Below are 27,243 nucleotides of genomic sequence, written 5' to 3'. Positions count from 1 at the left end.
AACTGGGCTGGGCAGGGCCAAGGGCCTCACTGCAGGCCAGACAAAATCCCTTGGCAGGCTGGATCTGGCAGATGGTCCATGTTTTGCTCATCCCTGTATTAGGTACTAGTCCCTCTCTCACTCTCCTCCTTGTCACTCCACCCTCCCTTCCACTTGCTGTGGGGTTGCCATAACAATTAATTGTTTAAGCATTGTAATTACAACAGGTTAAACAGATTTTTTTAAAATTGGTATCCCTATTTCTCCCTTTTTAAAGTTAAAGACTACTGTGGTATATTTTCTTTTTGTCTCCCCTCCTACATGGATGTCAAACGCAATTGCACTGTGGTTGCTATTGCACAGAGACTTAGTAACACTTACCCTTTGTACCAAATCCTTTGCACTACTTAGGACTAGGCCAAGAATGCTCTTACCTCTTCCAGAACCAACTGCTCCCCACATGTATTTTTCTGTTGAAACCCAGAATTTTTATCCACAGAGATCAGATGTTACCTCTCTTCTCAGTTGAAAAATCTATCATATATGATTTGATGCAGTCTTTGATGTAGAGTACCACTCCCCAATCAATATGACCTACTCTATCATTCCTGAATAATTTGTATCCTCGCATTACAGCCTTTCTTTGATTTTCCTCATTCCACCATCTTTCTGAGATACAGAGCCTATCAAACATCACATCTTCTACTCCTGGGGGTCCCACAGCCTGGCAGAAAGTGGGTAAAGGAGTAGTGAGAACTACCCGTATGATGCAGCAGATAGCCAGCTGGCAAGCTGCTTAGCAGCTGCACAGGGAAAAGGACAGCAACTGATCAGAGCATCCATGACTCACACAAGAGATGCTCCTGAGGCAGTAGGGCCATGGTTGGGGAGGCAGTCCCCTCCACTTCCTCAAGTGATAAGTCTGATCCAAATATTTCAGTTTAAATCATGTAATGCAGGCTAGAGAACATTTAATTTTCTAATGAAGTATGGGTTATGGGATAGCATATCTTGCTTTAAGAGATAAGACTACTAACACTGAAATAAATGTGTTAAGAGAAAATGAGAATAAAACCAAACAGAATTAATAATACTAACTATCTGTGCTGTTAAAAGGCGTAATCTGGCTTCTTCCAGAAAGTCAGCAATTTGTTGACGTGTTGTATCATTTGAAATGACTGTGTTACAATTTGGACATCTCAGCCTTCGACCAACTTGGGAAACCTCTTCTGTGTCAAACTAAGTAAAGAAAAAAAGAAAAAACTGAAGTGACTGACATACAGCAGCATAAGAACCAAAAAAAGAAAGCTTACGGAAGTCTGTTAAAAAATAGTAAGAAATTAAAAATACTATTAACAAAATCTAATTTAAGCTCTATTTTGAGTTTGACACAAACAATATTCACCAAGATAATAGAGATTAAACTTGTAGTACCATATTTATCAAAATTCAAGACAACCCTGAATTTAAGAACTCCCAGTTATTAGATGCCAAACATGGAAAATGTTTAAAATCTAGTTATTGTAAGTCCTCTTAAATTCATCCTCCCCACCACTGCCACAGGGAAAATCATGGCAGGGAAAGCGGCAGCTGTGCGGTGGGCAACCTGTCCCATGACCCTTGTCCTTGCCTTGCCTGTTGCTCCTCCTCCTGGGCTTGCCTCCTGTCCTCCACCTTCCAATTCCTTTCCATTCCTGCCACTTAGACTTCTCCCCACTCCCCTGATGCCTGTTGTTCCCCTTTTTCAGATATGTGGGGAGCCGGAGGAAAAGCAAAGGCAATGTTGGACCCCTGCTAAACCAGATGGGGCAACTGACAACTGACGCCCAAGAAAAAGCCAACCTATTAAATAGGTACTTTGCGTCAGTCTTTCATCAGTCCCATGGGACGCCTATGCCTGCTATAGGACAGGGAAATCTGGGTGAGGGGGATCCCCTACCGTCCATCAATGCTGACCTCGTGAAGGAACACCTTGAGAAGCTGGATACCTTCAAGTCAGCCGGCCCTGACAATCTGCACCCCAGGGTACTCAAGGAGCTGGCGAACGTCATAGCACAGCCCCTGGCATGGATCTTTGAAAACTCCTGGTGCTCTGGTGTAGTGCCTGAAGACTGGAAGAAGGCCAATGTGGTGCCGATCTTCAAGAAAGGGAGGAGAGTGGATCCGGCTGACTACAGGTCCATTAGCCTGACTTCTATCCTGGGGAAGATCTTAGAAAAGTTTATTAAGGAGGCCATCCGTGATGGACTGGCCCAGGCTAACATCCTAAGGGACAGCCAGCACGGGTTTGTTGTGGGTAGGTCTTGTTTGACCAATCTCATTTCCTTCTATGACCAGGTGACCTATCACCTGGACAAGGGAGAAGAGATTGATGTCATATATCTTGACTTCAAAAAAGCTTTTGATCTGGTATCCCATGATCACCTTTTGGCCAAACTGCCCAGTTGTGGCCTTGGCTCCACCATGATCCGCTGGCTGGGAAATTGGCTTCGTGGTCAGACCCAGAGGGTTGTGATTGATGGCAGTCACTCATCATGGTGCCCTGTGACCAGTGGGGTCCCTCAAGGCTCTGTCCTGGGACCCATACTGTTCAACATCTTCATTAACGATGTGGACACTGGAGTCAGGAGTGGACTGGCCAAGTTCACCGATGACACCAAACTTTGGGGCAAAGCATCCACGCCAGAAGATAGGCGGGTGATCCAGGCTGACCTGGACAAGCTCAGCAAATGGGCAGACGAGAACCTCATGGTGTTTAACACCGATAAATGCAAGGTTCTCCACCTTGGGAGGAAAAACCTGCAGCACCCTTATAGGCTTGGCAGTGCTACGTTGGTTAGCACTACAGAAGAAAGAGATTTGGGGGTCATCATTGACCACAAGATGAACATGAGCCTGCAATGCGATGCTGCGGCTAGTAAAGCAACCAAAATGCTGGCGTGCATCCATAGATGCTTCTCGAGCAAATCCCGGGACGTCATTCTCCCCTTGTACTCGGCCTTGGTGAGGCCACAGCTGGAGTACTGCATCCAGTTTTGGGCTCCACAATTCAAAAAGGATGTGGAGAAGCTTGAGAGAGTCCAGAGGAGAGCCACGCGCATGATCAGAGGTCAGGAAAACAGATCTTACGATGACAGGCTGAGAGCCACGGGACTCTTTAGCCTGGAAAAGCACAGGCTCGGGGTGATCTGATGGCCACCTATAAGTTTATCAGGGGTGAACACCAGGATCTGGGGGAATGTCTGTTCACCAGAGTGCCCCAAGGGATGACGAGGTCGAACGGTCACAAACTCCTGCAAGACTGTTTCAGGCTGGACATAAGGAAGAATTTCTTTACTGTCCGAGCCCCCAAGGTCTGGAACAGTCTGCCAGCGGAGGTGGTTCAAGCACCTACATTGAACACCTTGAAAAGTAAATTGGATGCTTATCTTGCTGGGATCCTATGACCCCAGCTGACTTCCTGCCCTTTGGGCAGGGGGCTGGACTCGATGATCTCCCGAGGTCCCTTCCAGCCCTAATGTCTATGAAATCTATGAAATCTACCTTTTCAATTGCTCTGGTTCTGTCCCTGCTGGGTGCATGGAACACATGACCAGGCTGGACGGTAGCAGTGGCTCCAGCTCTTGGCTCCAACCCAGGTTGGGGATACAGCTAGAGCTGCAATAGCTACCCCTGCCAGTCTCTGTGCTCCTTCCTTGCACCATTTTCCTATGCTCCCCTTGCTCCATGCTCCCCTTCCCTTGTGCCCTTTTCCAACACTCCCCATTCCCCTTTTCTAGCAATCTATGTTTCCCTTTCCCCATGCTCCACACATCCCTTCCCCCATACTCCCTCACTGCCTTTTCCTCTGCACTCCACCCAGCACCATGCAACCCTTCCCCATCCCCGCCAGCACTGTGTGCCCTTTCCCCTACACTACATACCCCTTCCCTGTAACTCTCTCCTAAGTTCCCCTTGCTCCATGTTTCTCTTCCTTGGCACCCTTTCACCAGGCCCCTTCCCCTGTGCCCTTTCCCCATGCTTCCCTTGCTCTGCACATCCCTTCCCTCACACTCTGCCCATCACCCTTTCCCACATGCACCCCCTCCTGCACCATACATCTCCTTTTCCCACACTTCTCCTGCTCCACACACTGTAGTTCTGTCAGAAGCTGCAGCAGTTCCTTGCCTGACCTGTACTCAAATCTAAGATAATAGGAGAAAACCCTTACCTTAACCTTGAGTAAATATGGTGTTTTTTCATGCGAAAGAAATTATAGTATCAAGGGCTGCTTACAGACATTAAAGAAAACCAAAACAGCACTTTAAACTCAGTGTGCTCCCATGCCAAGCCCAGCACATACCCAATAGAAGCAGTGCGCTAGTTGGACCCAGCTCACCCAATGTATATATAGATTGGGCGCTTTAGTGCAGGGGTTTTGGCACTTTTATCTAATAGCTGATTGAATCAGCTATTAGATAAAACTGCCAAAAAGCCCCACGGAAGAGTTTGATCTATAAAGACGCTGCAAAGTTGGGTCAAACTAACATGCTGCCTCTTCTGGTAAAATGGGTTTTTTTAACATCTGTAAGCAGCCAAAATCCTGTGATTATACAGAAAATCAGGATCTTTCTGAAAATATATCACAGTAACTCTTATTTCCTTTCTATGCAAAGGATGGTTGTGTGTTCTTTACTTGTAAGAAGATCACTATATTTTCTCACATACAAATTGCCCCTGAATAAGATGCACAACTTTTTTTGAAAGGTAGAATGCAGAAAAGGGAAGTTTTGAAAATACTGGTAACAGTAACTGAGTAGCAGCAGCAAGGGAGCCCAACATGTTCATTGTGCTGCTCCCTGTGGAGTATGCACAGTGTTATTTTCATTTCCCCCCTAGCTGAGGCTTAACTGCAGAACCTGGTATTATAATATTTCCTTGCTTACAACATGCAGCTGATATTTTTTTGAGAAAAAGAGTGTGTTATATATGCAAGAAAATATGGCATTAGAAATCCTGGAAATTCAAAGCAAATATAATTGTATGGGGGAAAAGACCCTTAAGATGACAGAAAAAGAATAGAAATGTTGAATTAAGGTCATTCAAATTGAATTTGTCTATATGTTGTCACTCCTATATAAATTCTATGTAAAACCTTTACTGGAGGTTAATGAAGACGTTTATGGAAGCCTGACACAATGCTCTTTGGTGTGAACCTCCCCTGTGGGAGTGTTCCCAAGAATATCTACTCTGGCTGCTCTCATGCACCACAGCCAAAAGCCATCTGGGCTTTATAGAAGAAAACTAAAAAAAATTGCAATGTGTCAGAGGAAGATAGGAGGACAGACAAATAGCCCAGCGTTCCTTCCCAATTTTAGTAAAATTATTATAATTTAGCAACCATTGTGTTCCAGACATGCACTCAAGTACAAGTTTCGTAATGTCATTTCTTAAAAGTAAATGAAGGTCAAGTATTGTATTAGTCATCATTTTTTCTTATACATTTCATATCTACCTCCATAAAGTCCTTTCTTCTCTGAAACTGGCTTCAAACAGATGACGATAGACAAAACTAATATATATAACACATACAACTCATTTTTTTATTTTTCGAACTTTCCAGTTTATCCAAATACTACCATATCAATATCAAATTCTTCCATCATAACAGAGCCCTCTTTATCATTATAGTTTTCTTTTGTAAACCTAATATTTATGAATCTACTCTTCTGATAGATACTATCATAAATTGAAACCAACTAATCAGTCTTTCAATTCAGGCACTTTTTTTTAACCTCTTCCTACAGGATTTTCTTTGTATGAAAGAATAAATATGATAAATATTAATTACTCACTTCATAAGGGTAATCAATTTGAATTGCTTCTTCAGTCATGTTCCAATTTGCATCAGCTAAAAATCTGTCAAGTTTTAGCATGGAAAATGCATTGGTCTGCATTTCTTTTATTCGCTGAACAGCACTGTATATTGCCATACGCTTTGGAAGGGTAATATTACACAGATCTATAGAATGAAGGAAAGTGAAAGCATTTATCAATAAGTATACTTGTGTGATGTGAAAGAGAGAATGTTGGAAGGTGGGAAGATAATTGACCACCTGAATGACCTTCCTGAAAAGTCACTGGGAGCAGGTTGAAATTTTCTCCCTGAGAAGTCATAGGATTCTTCCAGGCAACTTTTTCAGTTTGTAGCAGCTGCAGTATGCTGCTGTCACAAGCTTCATTCCTTTACAGGTACCAAAAGCTCCCTTCAGATGTGATGGTAAAAATTAAATGGGATCTGATGCATGAACCACACAACCGCACTTTCTGCCACACTTGTATAGCAGGAGGCATGATTGTGAGATCGTGCATTAGATACCATCATGGCTTATTGCTGGTGCAAGCTCCCTCAACTGGAAGCCCCTCAGCTGATGGGGCTCCCAGCCTTGGGGGCAGATGGTATAAGCCCGCAACTGGAAGCCTCATCAGCTACGGGATCCTAGCTGCACGGGTGCATCATGTGGGAGCCTGCATCAGCTGTGGGCTCATGTACCCCTGTGGCTGCCAGGTGATGGTGCTCCCCTATGGCTGGGAGCCCTATCAGCTGATAGGACTCCCAGTACACCTGGCTACACGTTCAATTAATGGTGTGATAGGAACCAACCACAAAATTATTACACACTTTTTGTAAAATACCTGTGACTTTTTTCTCCTTTTATCATGCCATTAGTTGATTGACAATGTAGCTGGCTCACAGCTTAAGACATGACTAACTGCTTAATCACATTTTAAGTGTAATGTGTTGGCAGGGACCTTATTGTAACCAGTGACACTTAATTAGGATTACTAGGTTGCTCTTGTCTGTAGTTGTCTAAATTAATGTTTATTTTGCTTTCCTAAGCAGTCCACTTGCCCCTTTGAAGGTGATTTAACTGAGGAGTTATTTTGGTACTGTACTGTGATATTGGGAATATTAGAGGTTTTTTACAGAAATTACTTCCCTTCTTCATCTTTTTTTCTTCTCCTTTGCCCCCACCACCTTCCTTCTTGCCTGTATCACCTCATTTTTTGATTATTTCTTTAATCCCACTATTTGTGCTTGGAATTGCCCCACTCTTTTTGTGCACTTTCCTTCTTCAAATCTCTCCCAAAAGCACTTCTTTAAAACTTTTAAACAAAAATCTTTGCAAAATGTATCCATATTCATATGGGCTTATGCCCCAGCCTGCCAAATTATTTTTGTTTTAGCTATTTTATTCAAATCCAAAGACACCAAAGGGTCTATATGGCCCTGCATAGCACAACACATAAATATCTGGGCTAGCTCTGAATAAGCTGTTTCTATGCAATGCAGTAGAATGCCATGCAGAGACATTGGTTTGAATCCCCAAAACAGTATAGCTGAATAACATGGTGCTCTGTTCAGGTTATTTCACCCCTTTTCACTAAGCCTAATTAGCCAAGACAGAACACATCCATACAATTATATTACTGTCCAGGTGGTGTGGTTGCATGCCATTTCCCATAACTACAGTGCGTGAGAGAGGCACTGGCTCTGGGAGCTGATTTGAGGGGCAGCATTAGTAAGACTTAACCTGTTGTCCATGTTGACTTTGGAGCACACTCAGAAATGTACTCTGGAGTGTCCCTCTTCCTGCTGAGATAGGTTGTCTGTGGCTGAGCAGCACTCCCAGCAGCCAGACAAATGTGCATTCTCATGTGGGCAGTTTGAGAGCTCTCAGAGAAGAGCAGAGTGGAATAAGCCTCTTGGGGGCCGATCTGGATTAAGTGAACTGGATGTTGCAACCTGCAGGGTGGAAATGAGGGTGGGGGACAGATAGGCAGGGAGCCCTAGGGCGACAGAGGCAAGGCAGGGGAATGGAGGCAGAGAGCCCTCAGGGTGTTAGGGCAAGAAGGGGCTGGAGGGGGGAGGGAGAGGCAGGCAGCCAGGATTCAGGCAGATCAGACCCTCAGCTGACTGGCCCATCTTCGTGAAGCAGGTGGGAAGTAAGGAGTGCCTCCTGCCAGCTCCAGAGATGAAGGACCGAATTCTGATTGTATCCTTGTTTTCAAGATCATAGACCCCACCCTCTGCTACTGTCAGTTACAGAGTTGATTTCACTCAACCTACCTTGGGTATCCCTATACAATATTGCACTGTGCCATGTACACAAACCCAAGCTTTCTTAGAGAACAACATTTATATAACAATAAATAAAAATAATTATTTCATTGTATTATTTTTTCTGTTATTAAACAACACTAAACCTTCCTTTTTAAAATAATCTCTTTTACCCATAAGCAAAGGTATCCTTCAATGGTTCTAAAGAGACAAAGGCTACTTTTGCATTAAAAAAAAGCCAACTAAGTTATTTATTTTGCTGGAAAAGGAGCATATCTAGAGACACTGTGCAGGTCATGCAGCTGCCAAGGTATCTGCCACTTTCCTCTGCTTGGCAAACCCTCTCACAGCTGTAGCTACTGGTTGACATTGTAGCTTATATCCAAAGCAGCAAGTAAGTGGTTAGTATTATTTTGATGAGGTTTGTGATGTGAAGACAGCACTCTACATACAGAGTCTTATAAAGAACTACTTACACTAAAGAAGTAACAGTCTCACTACTACCGGTTGCAAGGGCCTGGGGCCTAACCTTGCATGATACAAAATAAGTCCCCCTGGAAACACAGAATATCTTTGAAGTGTAACATTTGAAGACATAAGTCTGCCACACCAGAACATTCCTGATGTAACATTTCCTAGACAATCTGGCTTCTCACAGATGTTAAATCCCACCCTACCCTGCCCAATTAATGCGCTTTACCAGAAGTAGCAGTGCGTAATTTTAACTCAGCTCAGCTCTGCAGCATCTGTATAGATCAGGTGCTTCAGCAGGGCTTTTTGAAGCTTTTATGTAATAGCTGATTGAATCAGCTATTAGATAAAATTCCAAAAAAGCCCCACTGAAGTGCTTGAGCTATAGACGTTGAGTGAGCTGGGGCCAACTAAGGCCATGTGTAAATGAAAAGAGGGGTGTGTGTGCACGACACTTTAAAGCGGGTTAAATGCTTTTCCACCACTTCAGTGGTGTCAGTGTTTGCACAACTTGGCGGAGTATTGCGCATTAATCCCAGCCACTGTAGGAAATTTGGTGGCATAATGCACCTTAAATGACTTGGGGAGCAGCAAACTAAAACTCTGAGGAGTTTTAACTCTGAGGAGTTTTAGCCCTGAGGAGTTTTAGTTTGCTGCCCTTACAACCATGGAATGAAACACTGGGCTTTGTGCAGCCCCGTGGCTCTCTAGGAAGACCTGCAGGCAGCCTGGCAGCAGCCTGGGAAAGCAGGCTCCACCCAAGAAAAGCAGTGAGTCTGATCCTCCCTCCCCCCGCCGAGCCCACCTGCCTGAGCTCTGTGGGGGGCCTAGTACTTCCCTCCATAACTGTGGTGGCCCCTGGGACCACCCAAGCCAGGTGCCTGCAGGGAGGTGCTGCCTTGGGGGGGGGGGCCCTGCTGCGGAGGGAAGCACCAGCCCCTGCCACAGCCCAGGGAGCGCTCTGCCCACCGGCAGCCCACCCTCCCCTCCCCTCCCCTCCCCACCGCCAGAGAGGCAGGTAAGTCAGTGGTGTGTGTGCGTGACACAGGGGTTTAATCAGCCCAAAACTGAAGTGGTGTTTTTAAAAACCCACCGCTTCAATTTAGGGGCCAAGTTTCATCTCCAAATGGCCTAACATGCTTCCTCTATCGGCAGTTTAAAACAAGGCACTGTTTTTTATGGGGGATTTTTTTTAACACCTGTAAGCAGTCTCTGTGCTTTTCCAGGAGGACTGATTCTGTGTCACAGTTAGCCATGACAGTGGAAAAATATTTTTTTTCTATTTTCTGCCTTCAAAAATAAAGTGTGTATTTTATTTGTGGGTATGTTGCATGTGAGAAAATATAGTATTAAACTTAAATACACAGACTACCGACATACAAATAAAATTGACTGGGACATGCCTAGTGCATGTCCCAGTTTAACAAGGAGCTACATATTTTATTTAAATTAGGCATGTGCTTAACCACTTGTGTGAATTGGGACCACCATCTGCTAGGTTTTATAAACATTACATTATGATTGTAGTATATATCTTATTTCTTGTTGCTTTTGCTTGAGCAGAATTGAAATGGTGAACCAATGTTGTTTTTAGATCTACATAAATAACTGAGCCTTCAGAGAAATAAAATTTTAAATAAATAAATAAATTACTTTAAATAAAATAATTTTAAATAAATTACCTCTGTACAGATGTACAATGATAATTGCACTTGATAAAGTAATATTGCAATTAGAGTGAATTCAATTTTGATATTATCTCTTATATCATGTCTTGTTTTTGTAACTTTAATACATTATAATTAGTTACTTTGCACTGTTAATTGTCCAAAGAATGTCTACATTCATCAGTGCACTGTAAGAAGTAAGTTTGCATTAATACATTCAAAATTATTTCCAACAAATGGTCCAGAACTGAATAAAACAGGTTTTTTAATTAACTGAATGTCAATTTCTTCAAAGAAAGATATTACTTTTAATATTTCCTCTCTTCCTTAATACTATCAATTGATATGTTTACCTAATCTTGTAACCAGCATTTTCATTGTGGTGTAATTAATCACCAATGTCATTAATGATGCCACTCCTGCATGCAGTAATATCTAAAAAAGAAAAACAGGATATCACGCTACATATCTTCCCAAAAGATGCCACCATCCCAGAAGATATTATTATTAATTTCTAATTTTGCTAATTTTAACCCTCTTTGCTCTTTTCAGAATGACTAAATAAGAAAAGAATTGTTATCAGGAATTCCGTTTGTCACCATTCTTTCTTTTCACTTCAAAAAATTATGACTAGAGAAAATTACTGCATCACCTAACAAAAAACAAGGTTATAAGACCAGTATTACTAAGCATCTGCACTCCCTTTTCTTCCTAGTGTTAGAAATATTATTAAAAATGCATTATCAATAGCAGATTTAGAAAAGAAAAAAAAAAAAGAACACAGCTGCTACCCATCCTTGTCTCCTTAATGGGAGAGGGAAGGGGGGGGTTGGAAATTGAAGGGAAAAACCACCAAAAGCCCTTTGTACTAAAGGTATCACTCCCTCTCTGTCCTGCAAATTTACTATCTCTTTGTCACACTAAATCACACTTTCTTTCATGACCCCACATTCCTAAGGCTAAGATAAGAGCAAATGCCATTTTTTGCCTTCAGGATGAACCTTGAGTAACCTTGAGTCCCATCCACGCACGCGTGATAACCTAATGCATATTAAGCCTACCCGCCCCGCATACTTAAGTAGTTAATTGTAATGCACATGGGACGTATGAAGCGACATGTTTACATATATGTTTGTATGAACCGGAAATGAGTTGTAAAAATTCCTCCTTCTGCACACGTGGTCAGGAGAGAGGGGATAAAAGCCTGCTAATGATTATGCTCGGGGGCAGAGGGATTTGATCTTTTGTCTTCTCCCTCTGACCCTATTTGCAAATATATACCTTTTGTATTGCTAATAAAGTGTGTCTGAAGCTGAAAGTTTTTTTCCACCTCCCGAGAAACGAACCATGATTTTTTTTAATTCAACAATTGGCGCCCAACGTGGGGCTTCTCGAGGACTACCCCGGAATTCAGTGACGGAGCACCTCCAGTACCAGGGATTTGTGCACACCGAGCCGACTTTGGACTCACCCTGGTATTTGAGGTTTAAGTCCAAATATCCGGGAAGTTAAAGGAAGTATCCTATGTAAATTCTGAGTTTCTGGAGAGGCAGACACACTTTGGAATTTGGATCGAGATCTCTGGGGTATCTGAGTGAGTATACGAATTCCCTTTGCCTAATCTGGTGTACGGATCTAAAACAAAGGATGTGTAAGTTTGCTGAGAAATTCTAGGCTTAGCTCTCATTGTAAATCATCTGTTGTTGAGATCTTTTTGGTATTTGGTGTGCATTGGGCGCATTTTTGTGGGCAAATGGGTACGAGTAGCTCTCGTGTAGAAAACAATATTGATACCCCTCTAAAAGTCTTATTACGTCATTTTAATAAATTTGCAAGGCCGGCCGATTATGGAATAAAAATGAAAAAAGGTGATTTAACTAAGTTTTGTCAACTCGAGTGGCCAACATTTGGGGTCCACTGGACCCCGAAAGGATCCTTTGTGCTAAAAGAAGTGATAGCTATCCATGAAATTGTTATGCAAAATGGGTATTGGAATCAGTTTCCTTATATTGATTGTTGGTTGTGGGTGGTTCAAAATCAGCCACCTTGGATTAAGAATTACTTAGCAAAGTCTCATGTGATGCTTGTTAAGAAAAAGGCTCGGGGGGCGCCGCCTGTACTTCCTGAGTCTAATGGGGGGGGGAATTCTGAATTGGCTAAGTACCGGACCCGTGCTCCGGTTGCCCTGTCGGGTAGCGAAGATGAGTCAGACGCCTCCTCGGCATCCAGTTCTTCTGCACCACCGCCCCCTCCCTTAGAGAGACCACCACCGACGTACCAATGCATACCTAATGAGTTAGAGCGTGAGCCTCAGCCAAGTGCCTCATCTGAATCAGGAAATAAGGGTTATTATTTGCGCAAGCCTGTAGAGTCACAGCCGGTGTTGAACTGTCCGATGCGAGAGGTTATTGGGGAAGGAGGCACTGCAACTTTTGTCTACACCCCATTTAGCACTTCAGATTTATTTAACTGGAAAAATCAGAGCCCCTCTTTTCGTGAAGACCCTGAAAAGATGAGGGATTTGTTTCGATCTATTGGGCAGACTCATCGACCCACTTGGGCTGATGTCCAGATGATGCTCCAGACTCTCCTAACCCCGGAGGAGAGGAGATTAGTGTTAGGTACAGCAGAGCGTATTGCGGCAGCCAGAGTTGAGTCAGAGGGTGCTGCTGGTCGTACTCTGCGTGATACCTACCCTGTAGAAGAGCCAGGATGGGACAATCATACTGCAGAGGGCAGAGAGCTGAGTGCACGGTATTTGGGAATTATAGTGGAAGCAATGGGAAAGGCAGTGCCTCGGATTACCAATCTGTCTAAATTGTATGAGGTGAGACAGGGAAGAGAGGAGGATCCCTCAGCTTTCCTTGGGAGGCTGTATGAGGCGTTTCGCAGGTTTTCGGATCTGGATCCAGAAGCCCCAGATAACCAGCGCATGGTAAATCTTATGTTCATTGGTCAATCTGCTGCTGATATCCGTAAGAAGTTACAGAAAACTGAGGGAGGTGCTGGGAAACCGATTTCAGAGCTGGTGGAAATTGCATATAAGGTGTATGGGAATCGTGAGCAAGTGCAGGAGCGCAAGGAGGATAAAAAGGCTCAGCGACAGATGGCAGCACTAGCAGCTGCTATAACTGGAGGGAACCCTGGAAAGGCTGGGATACAGAAGAGGAAGGGAGAAAGAGTGGGAGCAGATGTTTGTGCTTATTGCAAGGAGAAAGGACACTGGAAGAGGGAATGCCCGAAGTTGAAGGAGAAGAGAGAGGGGGAACCGAGAGGTCACCTCATGCGGGCAGAAGACAAGGGTGAGGATTCAGAATGAAGGGGACAGGGATCTAAGACCACTACCCTTCGGGTTGGAGCCCGAGAAGATCCCATGGTAACCATTAGGGTTGGTGGCAAAAACTCTGAAGCCTTGGTGGATACTGGGGCTACATTTTCAATGATTCCAGAAAAACCCCCCTGTGCAGGAACTAGTGAACAGCATGTACTTGTGGAAGGGATTGAGGGAATGCAAACTCGACTCCCTGTTTGTAAACCACTCCTCACCAAGGTGGGAGACCATTTGCTCGAGCACTCCTTTGTGTATTCTCCAAGTTGCCCGGTTGCACTCCTTGGGCGGGACTTACTCACAAAATTGTAAGCTGAGATCTTTTTCAGAGACGATCAGATGGTGGTCCAGCTACCTGTCAAGCAGAGCTCGAACTATCAGGTGGCTCTCCTGGAGGACCGACGCCCTGCAGTAAGTCCAGAAGATCACATGACTGGAGTAGACCCCTCAGTATGGGCTGATGGAACCCCTGCACGAGCTAAGTTCGTCTCCCCGGTAAGGATCGTACTCAAGGAAGGGGAGGGGCCCGTTCGGGTAAAGCAGTACCCACTCAGCCGAGCGGCCAGAGCTGGACTCAAGCCGTTAATAGAGAAATACAAGAGGTACGGATGGCTAGTGGAAGGGTCCTCACCCTATAACACCCCCATCCTTGGAGTGCCAAAGGCAGATGGGGTCTCATACAGACTGGTCCAAGACTTACGGGCAGTAAATAAGAAGGTCCTTTCAGACCATCCTGTAGTCCCGAACCCTCACACGATTTTGACACAAGTACCGGGGGAAGCTGAAATATTTTCAGTGCTAGATTTGAAAGATGCTTTCTTCTCTATTCCTCTTCACCGAGAGAGTCAAAAATTGTTTGCTTTTGAATGGGAGGATCCAGATACTTTCCATAAAGCCCAACTCATGTGGACAGTTCTTCCACAAGGATTTATAGCAGCCCCCCATATTTTCGGACTTGCCCTTCAGAAGGACTTGGGGGAATGGAAGGGATCACACCCCGCAGTGACTCTCCTCCAGTATGTGGATGACCTGCTAGTTGCAAGCCCAAACTTGCAGCTCTGCGAGGAAGCCACCAGGTCACTCCTAAACACTCTGGGACAAAAAGGATATAAAGTCTCTAGAGAAAAAGCCCAAATATGTCAGCCTGAAGTCACATTTTTGGGATATAAGCTCTCAAAAGGAGTCAGAGCCCTGAGTGCAGATCGCATACAGGCGATTCAAGGTCTAACCCCACCTAAGTCACCCAAGGAGCTGCGAGCATTCCTAGGGCTAACTGGGTTCTGTCGACTATGGATACCAGATTACGGTGGGAAGGCTAGACCACTGTATGAATCCCTGACTAAGGAGAGTCTCACTAAATGGAAATGGAATAAAGAAATGCAGCATGCTTTTGATCTGCTGAAGGCAGCATTAACCCAGCCCCCAGCCTTAGCCATCCCAAACAGTAAAAAGCCATATCGACTGTATGTTCATGAGAATCGAGGGGTTGCATCAGGGGTGCTGACACAGCCATCGGGCCCGACCTGGAGACCCGTGGGATATTATTCAAAGGTTCTAGATCCAGTTGCACTCGGGTGGCCAGCCTGTCTTCGGGCTGTGGCAGCCACAGCAGTGGTTGTTGAAGAAGCCCAGAAGATAGTCATGGGTGCGGATATGGAAATACTCACTCCTCATGGAGTTCCCCAGATCCTAGGGACTGAGGGAGGGAAATTTCTTAACCCCTCCAGACAATCACGGTATGAGATATTTTTGCTCTCTAATCCAGGACTTACTTTCAAACATACTACAGCCTTAAACCCTGCAACCTTGCTGCCAGAGCCAGGACAACCGACGCATGACTGCCTTGAGGTCCTGAATCAGACCACGCAGGTGCGACCTGATCTTGCTGAGGACCCAATTGAAGACCCAGATGTTGAATACTTTGTGGACGGCTCCAGCTCTGTCATCGATGGAAAAAGACGAACAGGATGTGCAGTGGTAACCTTGGATAAGGTAGTATGGAGGGAGTCATTGCCAAGCTCATGGTCAGCACAGGCCGCGGAACTCACTGCGCTCACCCGAGCATTACAGCTGGGGACAGACCAGCAAGTTAATATATACACTGACTCTCGCTATGCTTTTTCTACAGTCCATGCGCACGGACTATTGTGGAAAGAAAGGGGTTTCATTACTGCCTCTGGGAATAAGATTGCTAATGGCCCCCAGATTATCAAACTACTAGAGGCACTCCACCAGCCTAAAGAGGTAGCAGTCATTCATGTGCGGGCCCATGGGAAGGCTGCTGAGAAAAAGCATAAGCTTGGAAATGCAAAGGCTGATGCAGCAGCAAAGGAAGCTGCATTTATTGGGGGAGAAGCGGAAGAGGTATCCAAGCAGGCTATGTCCCATGCCATATGGCCATACGTTCAGGATTTGGTCCCACAGTATTCCCCTGAAGAAGATAAATTTGCACAGAAAGCTTGTGCAGAAAAGAACTCCCAGGGGTGGTGGATAGTACCAGGAGGAAAGGTCATGATACCCAGGCCATTGCTTCGGGAAGTGCTGCATCAGCTTCATGCAAGAACCCATATGGGAGGCTTGGCTATGGGTGATCTAATGATCCGCCAAGCAGTAGCCCCAGGGCTATATGTAGAAGCTCAGCGCATTGCTACCAGGTGCATTACATGCCAGAAAGTAAACCCTCGAAGGAAACCCCCTGTGCCAATGGGAGGTAGACCCTGGGCAGCGTACCCTGGACAGGCATGGCAGATTGATTTTGCCGAGCTCCCACGATCCGGACATCACGGGTTTTTACTTGTCATGGTAGACCAGCTCTCTGGTTGGGTCGAGGCTTGGCCCACCAGGACTGCCACTGCAGCTGCAGTAGTGAAGTATTTGTTACAGGAGATCATTCCCCGGTATTCCCTGCCTGAGTCCATCGAGTCGGATCAAGGACAACACTTTGTGGGAAGAGTGGTTCAAGAAGTCGCACAAGCTCTCAAGGTTACTTGGAAACTACACACACCATGGAGACCACAGAGTTCAGGACAAGTGGAACGCATGAATAGAACTTTAAAGACTTTGCTCACCAAAATCTGTATTGAAACACGCCTTAAGTGGCCTCAAGCATTGCCGCTAGCTCTTACTTGCATTCGAAACACTCCCCGACGGGGCCTCAAATTGACCCCATATGAAATTATGTTTGGCAAGCCGCCTCGAGTCTTACCTCCTGGGATGCGAGAGAATGTAACTTTTGAATTAGGTAATAGTGAACTTCATACATATGTTATTGCCTTGCAGTCTGTCTTGTTTTCTCTTCACAGGTATGCAGCCTCCTTTCAGCGTCTGCCTTTAGATGTACCGGTACATGACTTCTCCCCGGGAGACTGGGTCTTGGTGCAGCGGTGGAAAAAGGAGCCTTTGACTGAGAGGTGGAGTGGCCCTTTCCAGGTACTTCTAACAACCCACACCGCTGTAAAGATTACTGGCCATGATCGTTGGATACACCATACTCGTGTGAAACGACATCCACAAGCGTCAGAGGACAACATCTCCCAAGACGAACTCACTCCGGAAGCTGAGTCGTCTTCGGAACAAGAAGCCAGCAAGTGGAGCTGTGAACCTACTGGTGATCTCCAAGTGCGCCTGAGACGGCTTAATCAAAGCTCAGAAAATTAGACAAGAAAGTAAAAGGGAAAATATGGTGGGAATCTTAATGTGCCTTGTTGTTATCTGCATAATGAAAGAAGCAGAATTGAGCAGCCTTAACCGCTGGCTCACACCCTCGCTTTCCCAAATTGCTCCCCCAGGGACAAATTTGTATGTTGATATGATGGAAAGAATTGCAGGTACTTTTAATCTTACCAACTGCTGGGCCTGTGGGGGGCTTCGGGAGGCCAGAGGCCAGTGGCCTTGGAGGGCTTTTCCTTTGGCCCCGAAATGGCTAGTAAGTAGTAAGGCAGATGTTAAGAGTACTAGTCAAAAATGGGATGAGAACCACAGTTGGGAACTTTCCCAAGTGGCGTTAGGAGAGTATTGCATCAGTAATAATGGTACAGGAAAAAGGTTGGGACACACCCGTTGCATATGGACTTTAAAAGTAAGGTGGATGAACCTTACAAGATTAGAACGGCTTTATTATCCTAATAGCCCAGGGTATAATCGGCTAGTGTGGCAGCATCCCAATGGAACAATTGTGTGGTTTAATAAATATTGGAGTGCCACAAATCAAAGTGATGATCGGACAGATTGTACAGACAAGAACCAGGATGGACTATGGGAATGTTCCATGAAAGGAGGCCACGCAGTTGCTGGTCCTTTGGGTCCAGAAGGAGGCTTGGGGTTTCCCGAGATGCCCTATGGTTGGGCCCCTCCAAATGCCACCAATAGAGAAAATAGGGCCTTAAGAGGATACTATTGGATTTGCGGACGACGGGCCTATACAATACTACCACAGGGGTGGACGGGAACTTGCTATATGGGAGTAATTGTACCAGCTTTCTTTTTGTTACCGTCTGAGGTTGGAAATAAGCTAGGAGTCTCTTTGTATGATGATTGGAAAAGGGCCAAGAGAAGTATTGATGTAAGTTTGACACAGGGTAGCTCCCAAAAGTGGAAGAAGGATGAGTGGCCCCCTCAGAGGATTATTGAGTATTATGGACCAGCTACATGGGCTAATGATGGGAGTTGGGGATACCGGACACCAATATATATGCTGAATAGAATCATCCGGTTGCAGGCAGTCTTGGAAGTAATTACTAACCAGACCGCCACTGCTCTCGAGTTATTGGCCCGACAAAGTTCTCAGATGAGAGCAGCCATATACCAAAATCGGATGGCCTTAGACTATTTACTTGCAGAGGAAGGCGGAGTCTGCGGAAAGCTCAACCTTTCTAACTGTTGCCTCCAAATAGATGACAACGGGAAAGCAGTCTTAGAGATTGCCAAAGAGATTAGAAAAATAGCCCATGTACCAATACAAACGTGGGAAACCACATGGAATAAGGACTGGTGGTTTCAATTATTTGGAGGACCCTGGTGGAAAAAGGTAGGGTTTGTGCTTTTGTGTGCTCTAACTGGTTTGATTTTTATCCCTTGCCTTATTCCTTGTCTCACTAGATTGATAACCACCACAGTGGAAGGAATGCAGGTCGCAGCAGTCCCTCTAAAAGCACAGACTGCTGCAAAGGTCATGGTCCTCAGAAAAATTCCTCGTAATTATCTTGATATGCCCGAATGAAGTAAAGATCAGAAAGCATCTCGAGGGGGGATATTGTTAGAAATATTATTAAAAATGCATTATCAATAGCAGATTTAGAAAAGAAAAAAAAAAAAGAACACAGCTGCTACCCATCCTTGTCTCCTTAATGGGAGAGGGAAGGGGGGGGTTGGAAATTGAAGGGAAAAACCACCAAAAGCCCTTTGTACTAAAGGTATCACTCCCTCTCTGTCCTGCAAATTTACTATCTCTTTGTCACACTAAATCACACTTTCTTTCATGACCCCACATTCCTAAGGCTAAGATAAGAGCAAATGCCATTTTTTGCCTTCAGGATGAACCTTGAGTAACCTTGAGTCCCATCCACACACGCGTGATAACCTAATGCATATTAAGCCTACCCGCCCCGCATACTTAAGTAGTTAATTGTAATGCACATGGGATGTATGAAGCGACATGTTTACATATATGTTTGTATGAACCGGAAATGAGTTGTAAAAATTCCTCCTTCTGCACACGTGGTCAGGAGAGAGGGGATAAAAGCCTGCTAATGATTATGCTCGGGGGCAGAGGGATTTGATCTTTTGTCTTCTCCCTCTGACCCTATTTGCAAATATATACCTTTTGTATTGCTAATAAAGTGTGTCTGAAGCTGAAAGTTTTTTTCCACCTCCCGAGAAACGAACCATGATTTTTTTTAATTCAACACTAGTATAAGAATTCCAGAACAGAAGACATTCAAGGAACTACCAGATAGGCAAAAATTAGCACCCTGATCCAAGAAGGAAAGCAAAGACTAGGAAAGATGACAACTACAATAGAAGGAATTACAAACAAGTAATTTTCTTCTGTTATACAACCTTCTTTTTTCCTCACCTGTAAAGAGAAACATAATGAAAAGATAATGGATATACTGAGCAAAGTTATCAGTGATTCTCTTGATATCCTGCTTGAATAACCTTTTGGCCAAGCGAGGTTGTTCCTGAGGACAACAAACCTAGGAGGTGATGGCAAACCACAGTATGTTATGATACTGATTTCTGGGATTGTTTTTGCTCAATGAGAGTCTCCCTTCATGTTAGCAGCTGCCTGCTTTGGGAATGGCAAACACTATTTCTCAAGAAAACACTCTCTATAACAGTGCCCTCAGAAGAGACTTTTGATGCTATTTCCTGTTTCTCCAAAAACATTTTGGATTTTTTGCTGGGAGGCTTCAGGAGACAGAGCTGACCCGAGCAGGGTGTGGGGCCCGGGGCAAGTCAGCCCATGTGAAGCCCTGCCATTGTTCCAATCCCATGTGCCCCAGACCCGAAGAAGCTGCCACTGCCATTGGTGGCAGCAGCGGGGGCGGGGTAGCAAGTGGCTGAATGTGAAGCAAGCGAATGCAGCGTGGAGTTGCCGTGGTCGCTCCACCTAGCTCCGCAGGGCCCCCCAAGGCACGGAGCCCAGGGCAGTTGCCCCGATTGGCCCCCCTCCCCCTTAGGGACAGCCCTGTCATGAGATATTGGCAAGCCACAAGTCTAAGCTTCAGCTCTATCTTCTATCTGTGAACTTGTTACCAAGGAAATGCATTTCCTCAGATGTATCTGAAACATGTTGTGCTACATGCATTTCAAGATGGATTTGCACCAACCACTATACTTTCAGTTGATCTGTTCTTGGTTTTATTGGGTTGATGGGCTCTCCTTTTAATATACCAAGGAAATAGTTAAATTGTTTCACTTAAACATGGCTTTTATGCTGGCAGCTGTTTACATGCTGGGGTTAACTGTATTAACTGTCCCTCTTCTCTCCTATTCTTTCATGGCAGGGGTGAAATCCTGGCCATGTGTAATTCAATGAGCCAGGATTTAAGTCAAAGTTACCTTTTAGTTTCTGTCACATTTGTACCAGAAGTGAATAGAGTTCAACACTAATCAAACCAATTGTTCTCTTCACCTTGTCTGGACTTAAACTCCTCCCAGCTAAGAAATACCTATTTCTTAGGACTTTGAAAGCTTTCTCTTCAACGTTCATAGTCCTTGTAAGGTGAAGCATTTTTTTTATCATTTCAGGGGAGACAATATGTAAAAGAGGTCCCCAAAAATTCTGTTTGGGAAGGTAAATTCATACAAGAATGCTGAGTATCTCTATTCTAAGTTTGCCAAACACTACTCACACTTTAAGGCTAAAGGCATCTAGCCATTCCACTGCCCTTCTTGTGAGGGATTTGCAACCCCTACATTTCTACTTGATGTGTCCCTCACCTCTGCAGGATAGACCCTTCAAAATGATCATCACTTAAAAGTATAATAGCTCCATATGGTGAACAAAACATAATATGAGAGACATGACCAACCAAGGAATAAATTCTTCTTTAAACAAACAAACAAAAATCACTAAGACCACAGACAAAAGTTACACTCATAGTGCTCAAGATGTAAACAGATGTGATCCTGCCTGTGAAGCCCCCAGGGCTGAAGTGGTAAAAAAAATAACAGAAAAAAGCATGGAGCAATGTGCTCTCCAGGTCAAGGCACATGATAGGGGATTGCTTAGCCCTGTGGCTCTGCTCCCCCTCTCACATACAGAAGGGGAGTGAAGCCTATCAGTAATTACACTTCAGCCTGGATTCCCTAGGACTGGAGCTGTCCTCTCCTCTTGCAGGGTCAGGGCAGGCTATCAGTAGGCATGCTGTGGCCTAATGTCCTATGCCCACTATAGGAACCAAGAGAATGGAGTGCTGAGTGACAGAATAGACCGCTCTCCCTCCCTCCCAGTCCCCTTGGGGATGGTGGGAGGGCAGTGCACAGCACTGTGGGATGTTGGAGGACTGAGAGATCTCTTGTCATGTAAGGTGCACTATGCAGACAGTATATGTAGGGATCTACTCAATTTGTGCTTTTGCAATTTTTGTGGAAAACAATCACTGTGAAATCTGGCATTCCCTGCAATTTTGCACAGAATCGCCAGGAAAAAAAAACTTTCTAAAAATAAAATGCTGGCTCTCTACTTAAGAGTGATAGATAAGACAGCAATCAGGGATACGAATATCTCTCAGACAAAACAAAGACACTTCACGTAGCCATCAAATGAAGGGCATGGTATGAATCCTGGAGAATGAGTTTTGGGCAAAGCTATTTTCTGGATCCAATCCAGAGCAATTTAAGAGAAAAAAACAAATGGTGCAGTGCTACTGAGATGGGAAAAGGGGGAAGAAAAAGGTGCCCAGCTGGAGCCTAAACACTACCACTTGCCCCATCAGAAAGAAGAACATAAAAAGCATTGAAATGATCTCCCAGAATGGTGCTGAGAATGGTAAGAAATATGGGTAGGTTCAGACATTTCCTTCAGGATTGAAGGCTGCTAGGAAAAGTAGAAACACTCCACTTCCAGCCAGATGGCTGGAAAAAAAAATTAAGAAGCAGGGGTAGTGCACACTGCTTTATATCCTTGCAATGTAGGAGCCCAAGGAAGAGTGGGTTTAGACTCTAAAGCAGTGATTCCTTATGCAGTGCCTGTGGGCGCCATGGATAAAACTTCAAAAGAATACAAGTAAAGGGAAGCTGCATTTTGAAGTTTTCAATCTAATGCGATTTTAAGTAATGTATGGGATGATTGGATTCATCTGAATTCTAAACTTTAATATTCATATTGGAGCCCACTGCTTTTTCTTTTAAATTTGAATGTGCTCTTGGGCACATAAACATTGGGAACCCCTGTTCTAGAGCATACTCCACAGGTACTGCTAAGGTAAAAGAGTCTTGGATCAAAGCTCAAGGATATGAGCTAGACTCACAAGTGAGAATCTGCTTGTGAACCAGTAGTGTAACTAGAGTGGGATGAGCAGGGCACCAACCTATGGCACGGACTTAGAGGTGGCACCAGTGTGGCCTCTCTTTCCCTAGGATTCTTTTCAACAGCAGGGCAGCCCTGCACAGCTGCTGGCCACTGCAGCCAGGCAGACACAACCCCATGCCCAGTAGTATATCTGGGATGAAGGGTATGTGGAATTATGTCCCTCCCCAGGAGGCTTTGCCACAGAAGGCACAGCCCTGCCTTCAGCCGCAAGTGTGGGGTGAACAGCAATACCAGAAGAAGTCCCCAGGGGGCCCATTCTGCTGCTGCCTGTGCCTCAGTAGCTTAATACATACATTCACTTACAGCCAAAAACATTTCTAAGGCAAAAATTGTATTTATTTTGGCCCAATCATCAATATAATGCAAATATCTCAAATAATCTTAGTGCATGGAGCAATTCTCTATAAGATGAGTAATAATTAGGTAAATGGGAATGGTCACTCTAAACTATTGGCTTAGCAAGAAACCTTCCAGTGTGCTAAAACACAAAAAAGGAAGCTTACAAGAGGCAGAAACTTGGACAAAGGCCGAGGCATGAGTATAAGAGTGTTGCTTGGGCATGCAGGCATAAAAACAAGAAGGCCAAAGTGCAATTGTAGTTGCAGCTAGCAAGGGACATGAAGGTTAACAAGGAGAGTTTCTACAAGTATGTCAGCAACAAAAGGAAGATCAGGGAAAGTGTGGGTCCTTTACTGAATGGGGGAGGCAACCTAATGACTGGAAATGCAGAAAGGGCTGAAGTATTCAATGCCTTTTTTCACCTCAGTCTTCACAGGCAAGGCCAGATCCCAGACTACTGCACCTGGCAGCACAGTTTGGGGAAGAGGTGAGCAGCCAACCGTGGTGAAAGAACTGGTCATAAATTACTCAGAGGACCTGGATATGTACAAGTCCATTGGGTCAGACGCGATGCACCCGAGTGTGCTGAGGGAGTTGGCTGATATTGCAAAGCCACCAGCCATTATCTTTGAAAACTTGTGGCAACTGGAGAAGATCCCAGATGATGGGAAAAGGGCAAATATAGTAACCATCTTTAAGAAAGGGAAGAAGGAAGATCCAGGAAACTACAGACCAGTAAGCCTCACCTCAGTCCCTGGAAAAATCATGGAGCAGGTCCACAAAGTATCCATTTCTAAGCACTTGGAGGAGAAGGTGATTAGGAAAGTCAGCATAGATTCACCAAGGGGAGGTCATGCCTGATCAACCCGAATGCCTTCTATGATGACGTGAATGGTTCTGTGGATGTGGGGAGAGCAGGGGACGTGATATACCTTGACTTTGGCAAGGCTTTTGATATGGTCTCCCATAATATTCTTGCAAACAAGATAAGAAAGTATGGGTTGGATGAATGTATGGGTTGGTTGAATCATAAGGTGGATAATTATGGGTTGGATGAATCATAAGGTGGACAGAAAACTGGCTGGATTGTCAGGCTTAAAGGATAGTAATCAATGGCTTGATGTTTAGTTAGCAGCCAGTATCAAGTGGAGTGCCCCAGGGGTTGCTCCTAGGGCCAGTTTTGTTTGGTATCTTTAACAATGACCTGGAAGATGGGATGGAGTACACCTTCAGCAAATTCTCAGATGGCACCAAGCAGGGAAGCAATAGATATTCTGGCAGGTAGGGCTAGGATTCAGAAAGATCTCAATAAATTGGAGGATTGGACCAAAAGAAATCTCATGAAGTTCAATAAGGAGAAGTGCAAAGTCCTGCAATTAGGATGGAACAATTCCATGCACTGGTACAGGCTAGGGACCAACCAGATGGGCAGCAACTCTGAAAAAAAGGACCTTGTGGTTACAGTGGACAATAAGCTGAATACGAGTCAACAGTGTGCCATTGTTAAAGAAGGCTAATGGCATACTGGGCTGCATTAACAGGAGAGCTGCCAGCAGACTGAGGGAAGTGATTATTTCCCTCTATTCAGCACTGGCACATCTGGAGTCCTGTATCCACTTTTGGGCCCCCACTGCAGAAAGGATGTGGACAAACTGGAGATAGTCCAGCAGAAGACAATGAAAATGGTTAGGGGGCTGGGGCATATGACTTCTGAGGACAGGCTAAGGGAACTGGGCTTTTTTTAGTCTGGAGAAAAGAAGACTGAGGCACAGATTTAATAGCAGGGTTCAAAAGAGACTGTTCTCAGTGATGGCAAATGATAGAAGAAGGAGCAATAGTCTCAAGCTGCAGCAAGGGAAATTTAGGTTAGATTAGGAAGAAATTTCTCATGAGGGTAGTAAAACACTGGAACAGGTTACTCTGAGAGGTGGTGGATGCTCCATCCTTGGAGGTTTTTAAGACCTGGCTAGACAAAACTTTGGCTGGGACGCTCTATTTGTCCTGCTTTGAGGAGGGCGTTGGGCTAAATGACCTCTGGAAGTTCCTTCTAACCCTCATTTTCTATGATTTTATGAAACATAAGAGATCAGAATCTGGTAATACTGCATTTAGAAATGTTAAAAAGAAGTTTGGACAAAATCAGTTGGTTTTCAATAGGATCCACGAAAAGGACATCTATGAAAGGACATTCTCACTGAATTTTAAGCAACCCACAAGTCATGTGTTGAACAGGAACACTTAGTGGGTGCATCTACATATGCATGTATGTCACACTGAATTTACTGTGCAGTAAGCGGGAATAGGCCAGCGTCTACACATGCAGGCAACCTGTGACTAGATTTAGTCCTGTCAGAGCAGCCTGCCATGTGTCCCTATGGCCACTGGGGTGAGCTCCAGCCTCCAGTAACATAGCTGCCAGCACTTGGCAACTATGCCGAGGCCAGAGGCAGCTGCCAGCATGTGGTGGCCATCTTTAGGGCTCATCACCACCTGCACAGCCCTGCCCAGCCCCTCCCCTGCCTGGGAGCTGCTGGCCCCCACTCCCTGCCCACCCTGCCTCCCTGTACCACCCCTGCCCCTGGCAACCAGTGGCCCACGCTGCACTGCTGGCCATGGTTTTGGCCCTGCTGGCCCCACCATGCCCCTCCTGCCCAGGCCCCAGAGCAGCCATGCACCCTCCAGCTGGGCCCAGGGCACCAGCTGGGGGAGGCTCTGGCTACCCCCCTATTCCTGTACTCCCTGCTCCTGCTCCACTGCCCACACCCCCCTCCCCTGACACCGTACACACCCCCAGCACCACTCCAGGACACGCATGCAAGAGAAACTGAAAATTTTATTAATAATACAACCCCCACATCCTTCTACAATCCACCTTCAACAAACACAGCCCCCTTCCCCTCACCCCCACACACAGTGCCCCTCCATCACCCTCCCACCCTCCAACAAAAAAAAACTGCTCCCCAAACTTAAAACACACTTCAGGTGTCTGATCCTGTCCCTGAGTCCACCTGCAAGAGGACCCAAGGCAGAGAACCTGGTGGCAGGTAGCCAGCACCCTAGCCAGCGGGCACTACAGGACCTGCTCCAGGGTGATGCCAGAGGCCTGCTCAAGGGTGGTGGCCAGGACCCAAGGGCCCTACAACACTGAGGCGGAGGGCCAATTGCTGGGGAGCATGGGCACAGCCTCCCATGGGCATCCCTGGGCAGCCAGTTGCTACTCTAGTAGCTCCATGCGCCACCATTCCAGGGCTGCCAGCTCAACTCAGTGCATGTGGCATGCCTGGAGCTGCACCTCCTCCCTGGTGGTCTCCCAGGCAAGGTCCTCTGCCTGCCATGCCTGATGGTTTCACAGATTTCACAGACATTAGGGCTGGAAGGGACCTCAGAAGATCATCGACTCCAGCCCCCTGCCCCAGGTCAGTTAGGGTCACAGGATCCCAGCAAGATAAACATTCAGTTTTTTTCTTGAAGGTGTTCAAAGTAGGTTCTTGAACCACCTCTGATGGCAGGCTATTCCAGACCTTGGGAGCTCGAACAGTAAAGAAATTCTTCCTTATGTCCAGCCTGAAATGGTCTTGCAGGAGTTTATAACCGTTTGACCTTGTCATACCTTGGGGGGCTCTGGTGAACAAACATTCCCTCAGATCCTGGTGAACAGCCCTGATAAACTTATACGTGGCCATCAGATCACCCCTGAGCCTACGTTTTTCCAGGGTGAAGAGTCCCATAGCTCTCAGCCTGTCATCATAAGGTCTGTTTTCCTGACCTCTGATCATGCGCGTGGCTCTTCTCTGGACTCTCTCAAGCTTCTCCACATCCTTTTTGAATTGTGGAGCCCAAAACTGGATGCAGTACTCCAGCTGCGGCCTCACCAAGGCCGAGTACAATGGGAGAATGATGTCCCGGGATTTGCTTAAGAAGCATCTATGGATGCAAGCCAGCATTCTGGTCGCTTTACTAGCCGCAGCATCACATTGAAGGCTCATGTTCATCTTGTGGTCAATCATGACCCCCAAGTCCCTTTCATCCGTGGTGCTAGCCAGCGTAGCACTGCCAAGCTTATAAGGATGCTGCAGGTTTTTCCTCCCAAGGTGGAGAACCTTGCATTTTTCGGTGTTAAACACCATCAGGTTCTCATCTGCCCATTTCCTGAGTCTGTCCAGGTCAGCCTGGATTGCCCTCCTGTCCTCAGGTGTGGATGCTTTACCCCAAAGTTTGGTATCATCGGCGAACTTGGCCAGTCCACTTCTGACTCCAATGTCCACATCATTAATGACGATGTTAAACAATATAGGCCCAAAGACAGAGCCTTGAGGGACCC

At 45.4% G+C, this 27,243-nt stretch overlaps 1 protein-coding gene across 1 annotated transcript in view; it reads right to left on the bottom strand.

Annotated features, from left to right (window-relative positions):
* Positions 1-27,243, bottom strand: part of LOC149871352 (solute carrier family 9 member C1-like) — a 200,449-nt gene that overhangs the window by 119,157 nt on the left and 54,049 nt on the right. Inside the window, exons 9-11 of the mRNA XM_090034612.1 lie at positions 19,620-19,740; positions 5,814-5,980; positions 1,078-1,218 (exon numbers count right to left, since the gene is read on the bottom strand). Coding sequence (XP_089890738.1) covers positions 1,078-1,218; positions 5,814-5,980; positions 19,620-19,740 — 429 coding nt within the window. The remainder of the gene's footprint in view (positions 1-1,077; positions 1,219-5,813; positions 5,981-19,619; positions 19,741-27,243) is intronic.

Source organism: Crocodylus siamensis, chromosome 2 (assembly GCF_052110815.1).
Source record: "Crocodylus siamensis isolate JL-2025a chromosome 2, ASM5211081v1, whole genome shotgun sequence".
In the NCBI taxonomy this organism is placed as follows: Eukaryota; Metazoa; Chordata; order Crocodylia; family Crocodylidae; genus Crocodylus; species Crocodylus siamensis.
This window is presented reverse-complemented; position numbering and strand designations above follow the sequence as displayed.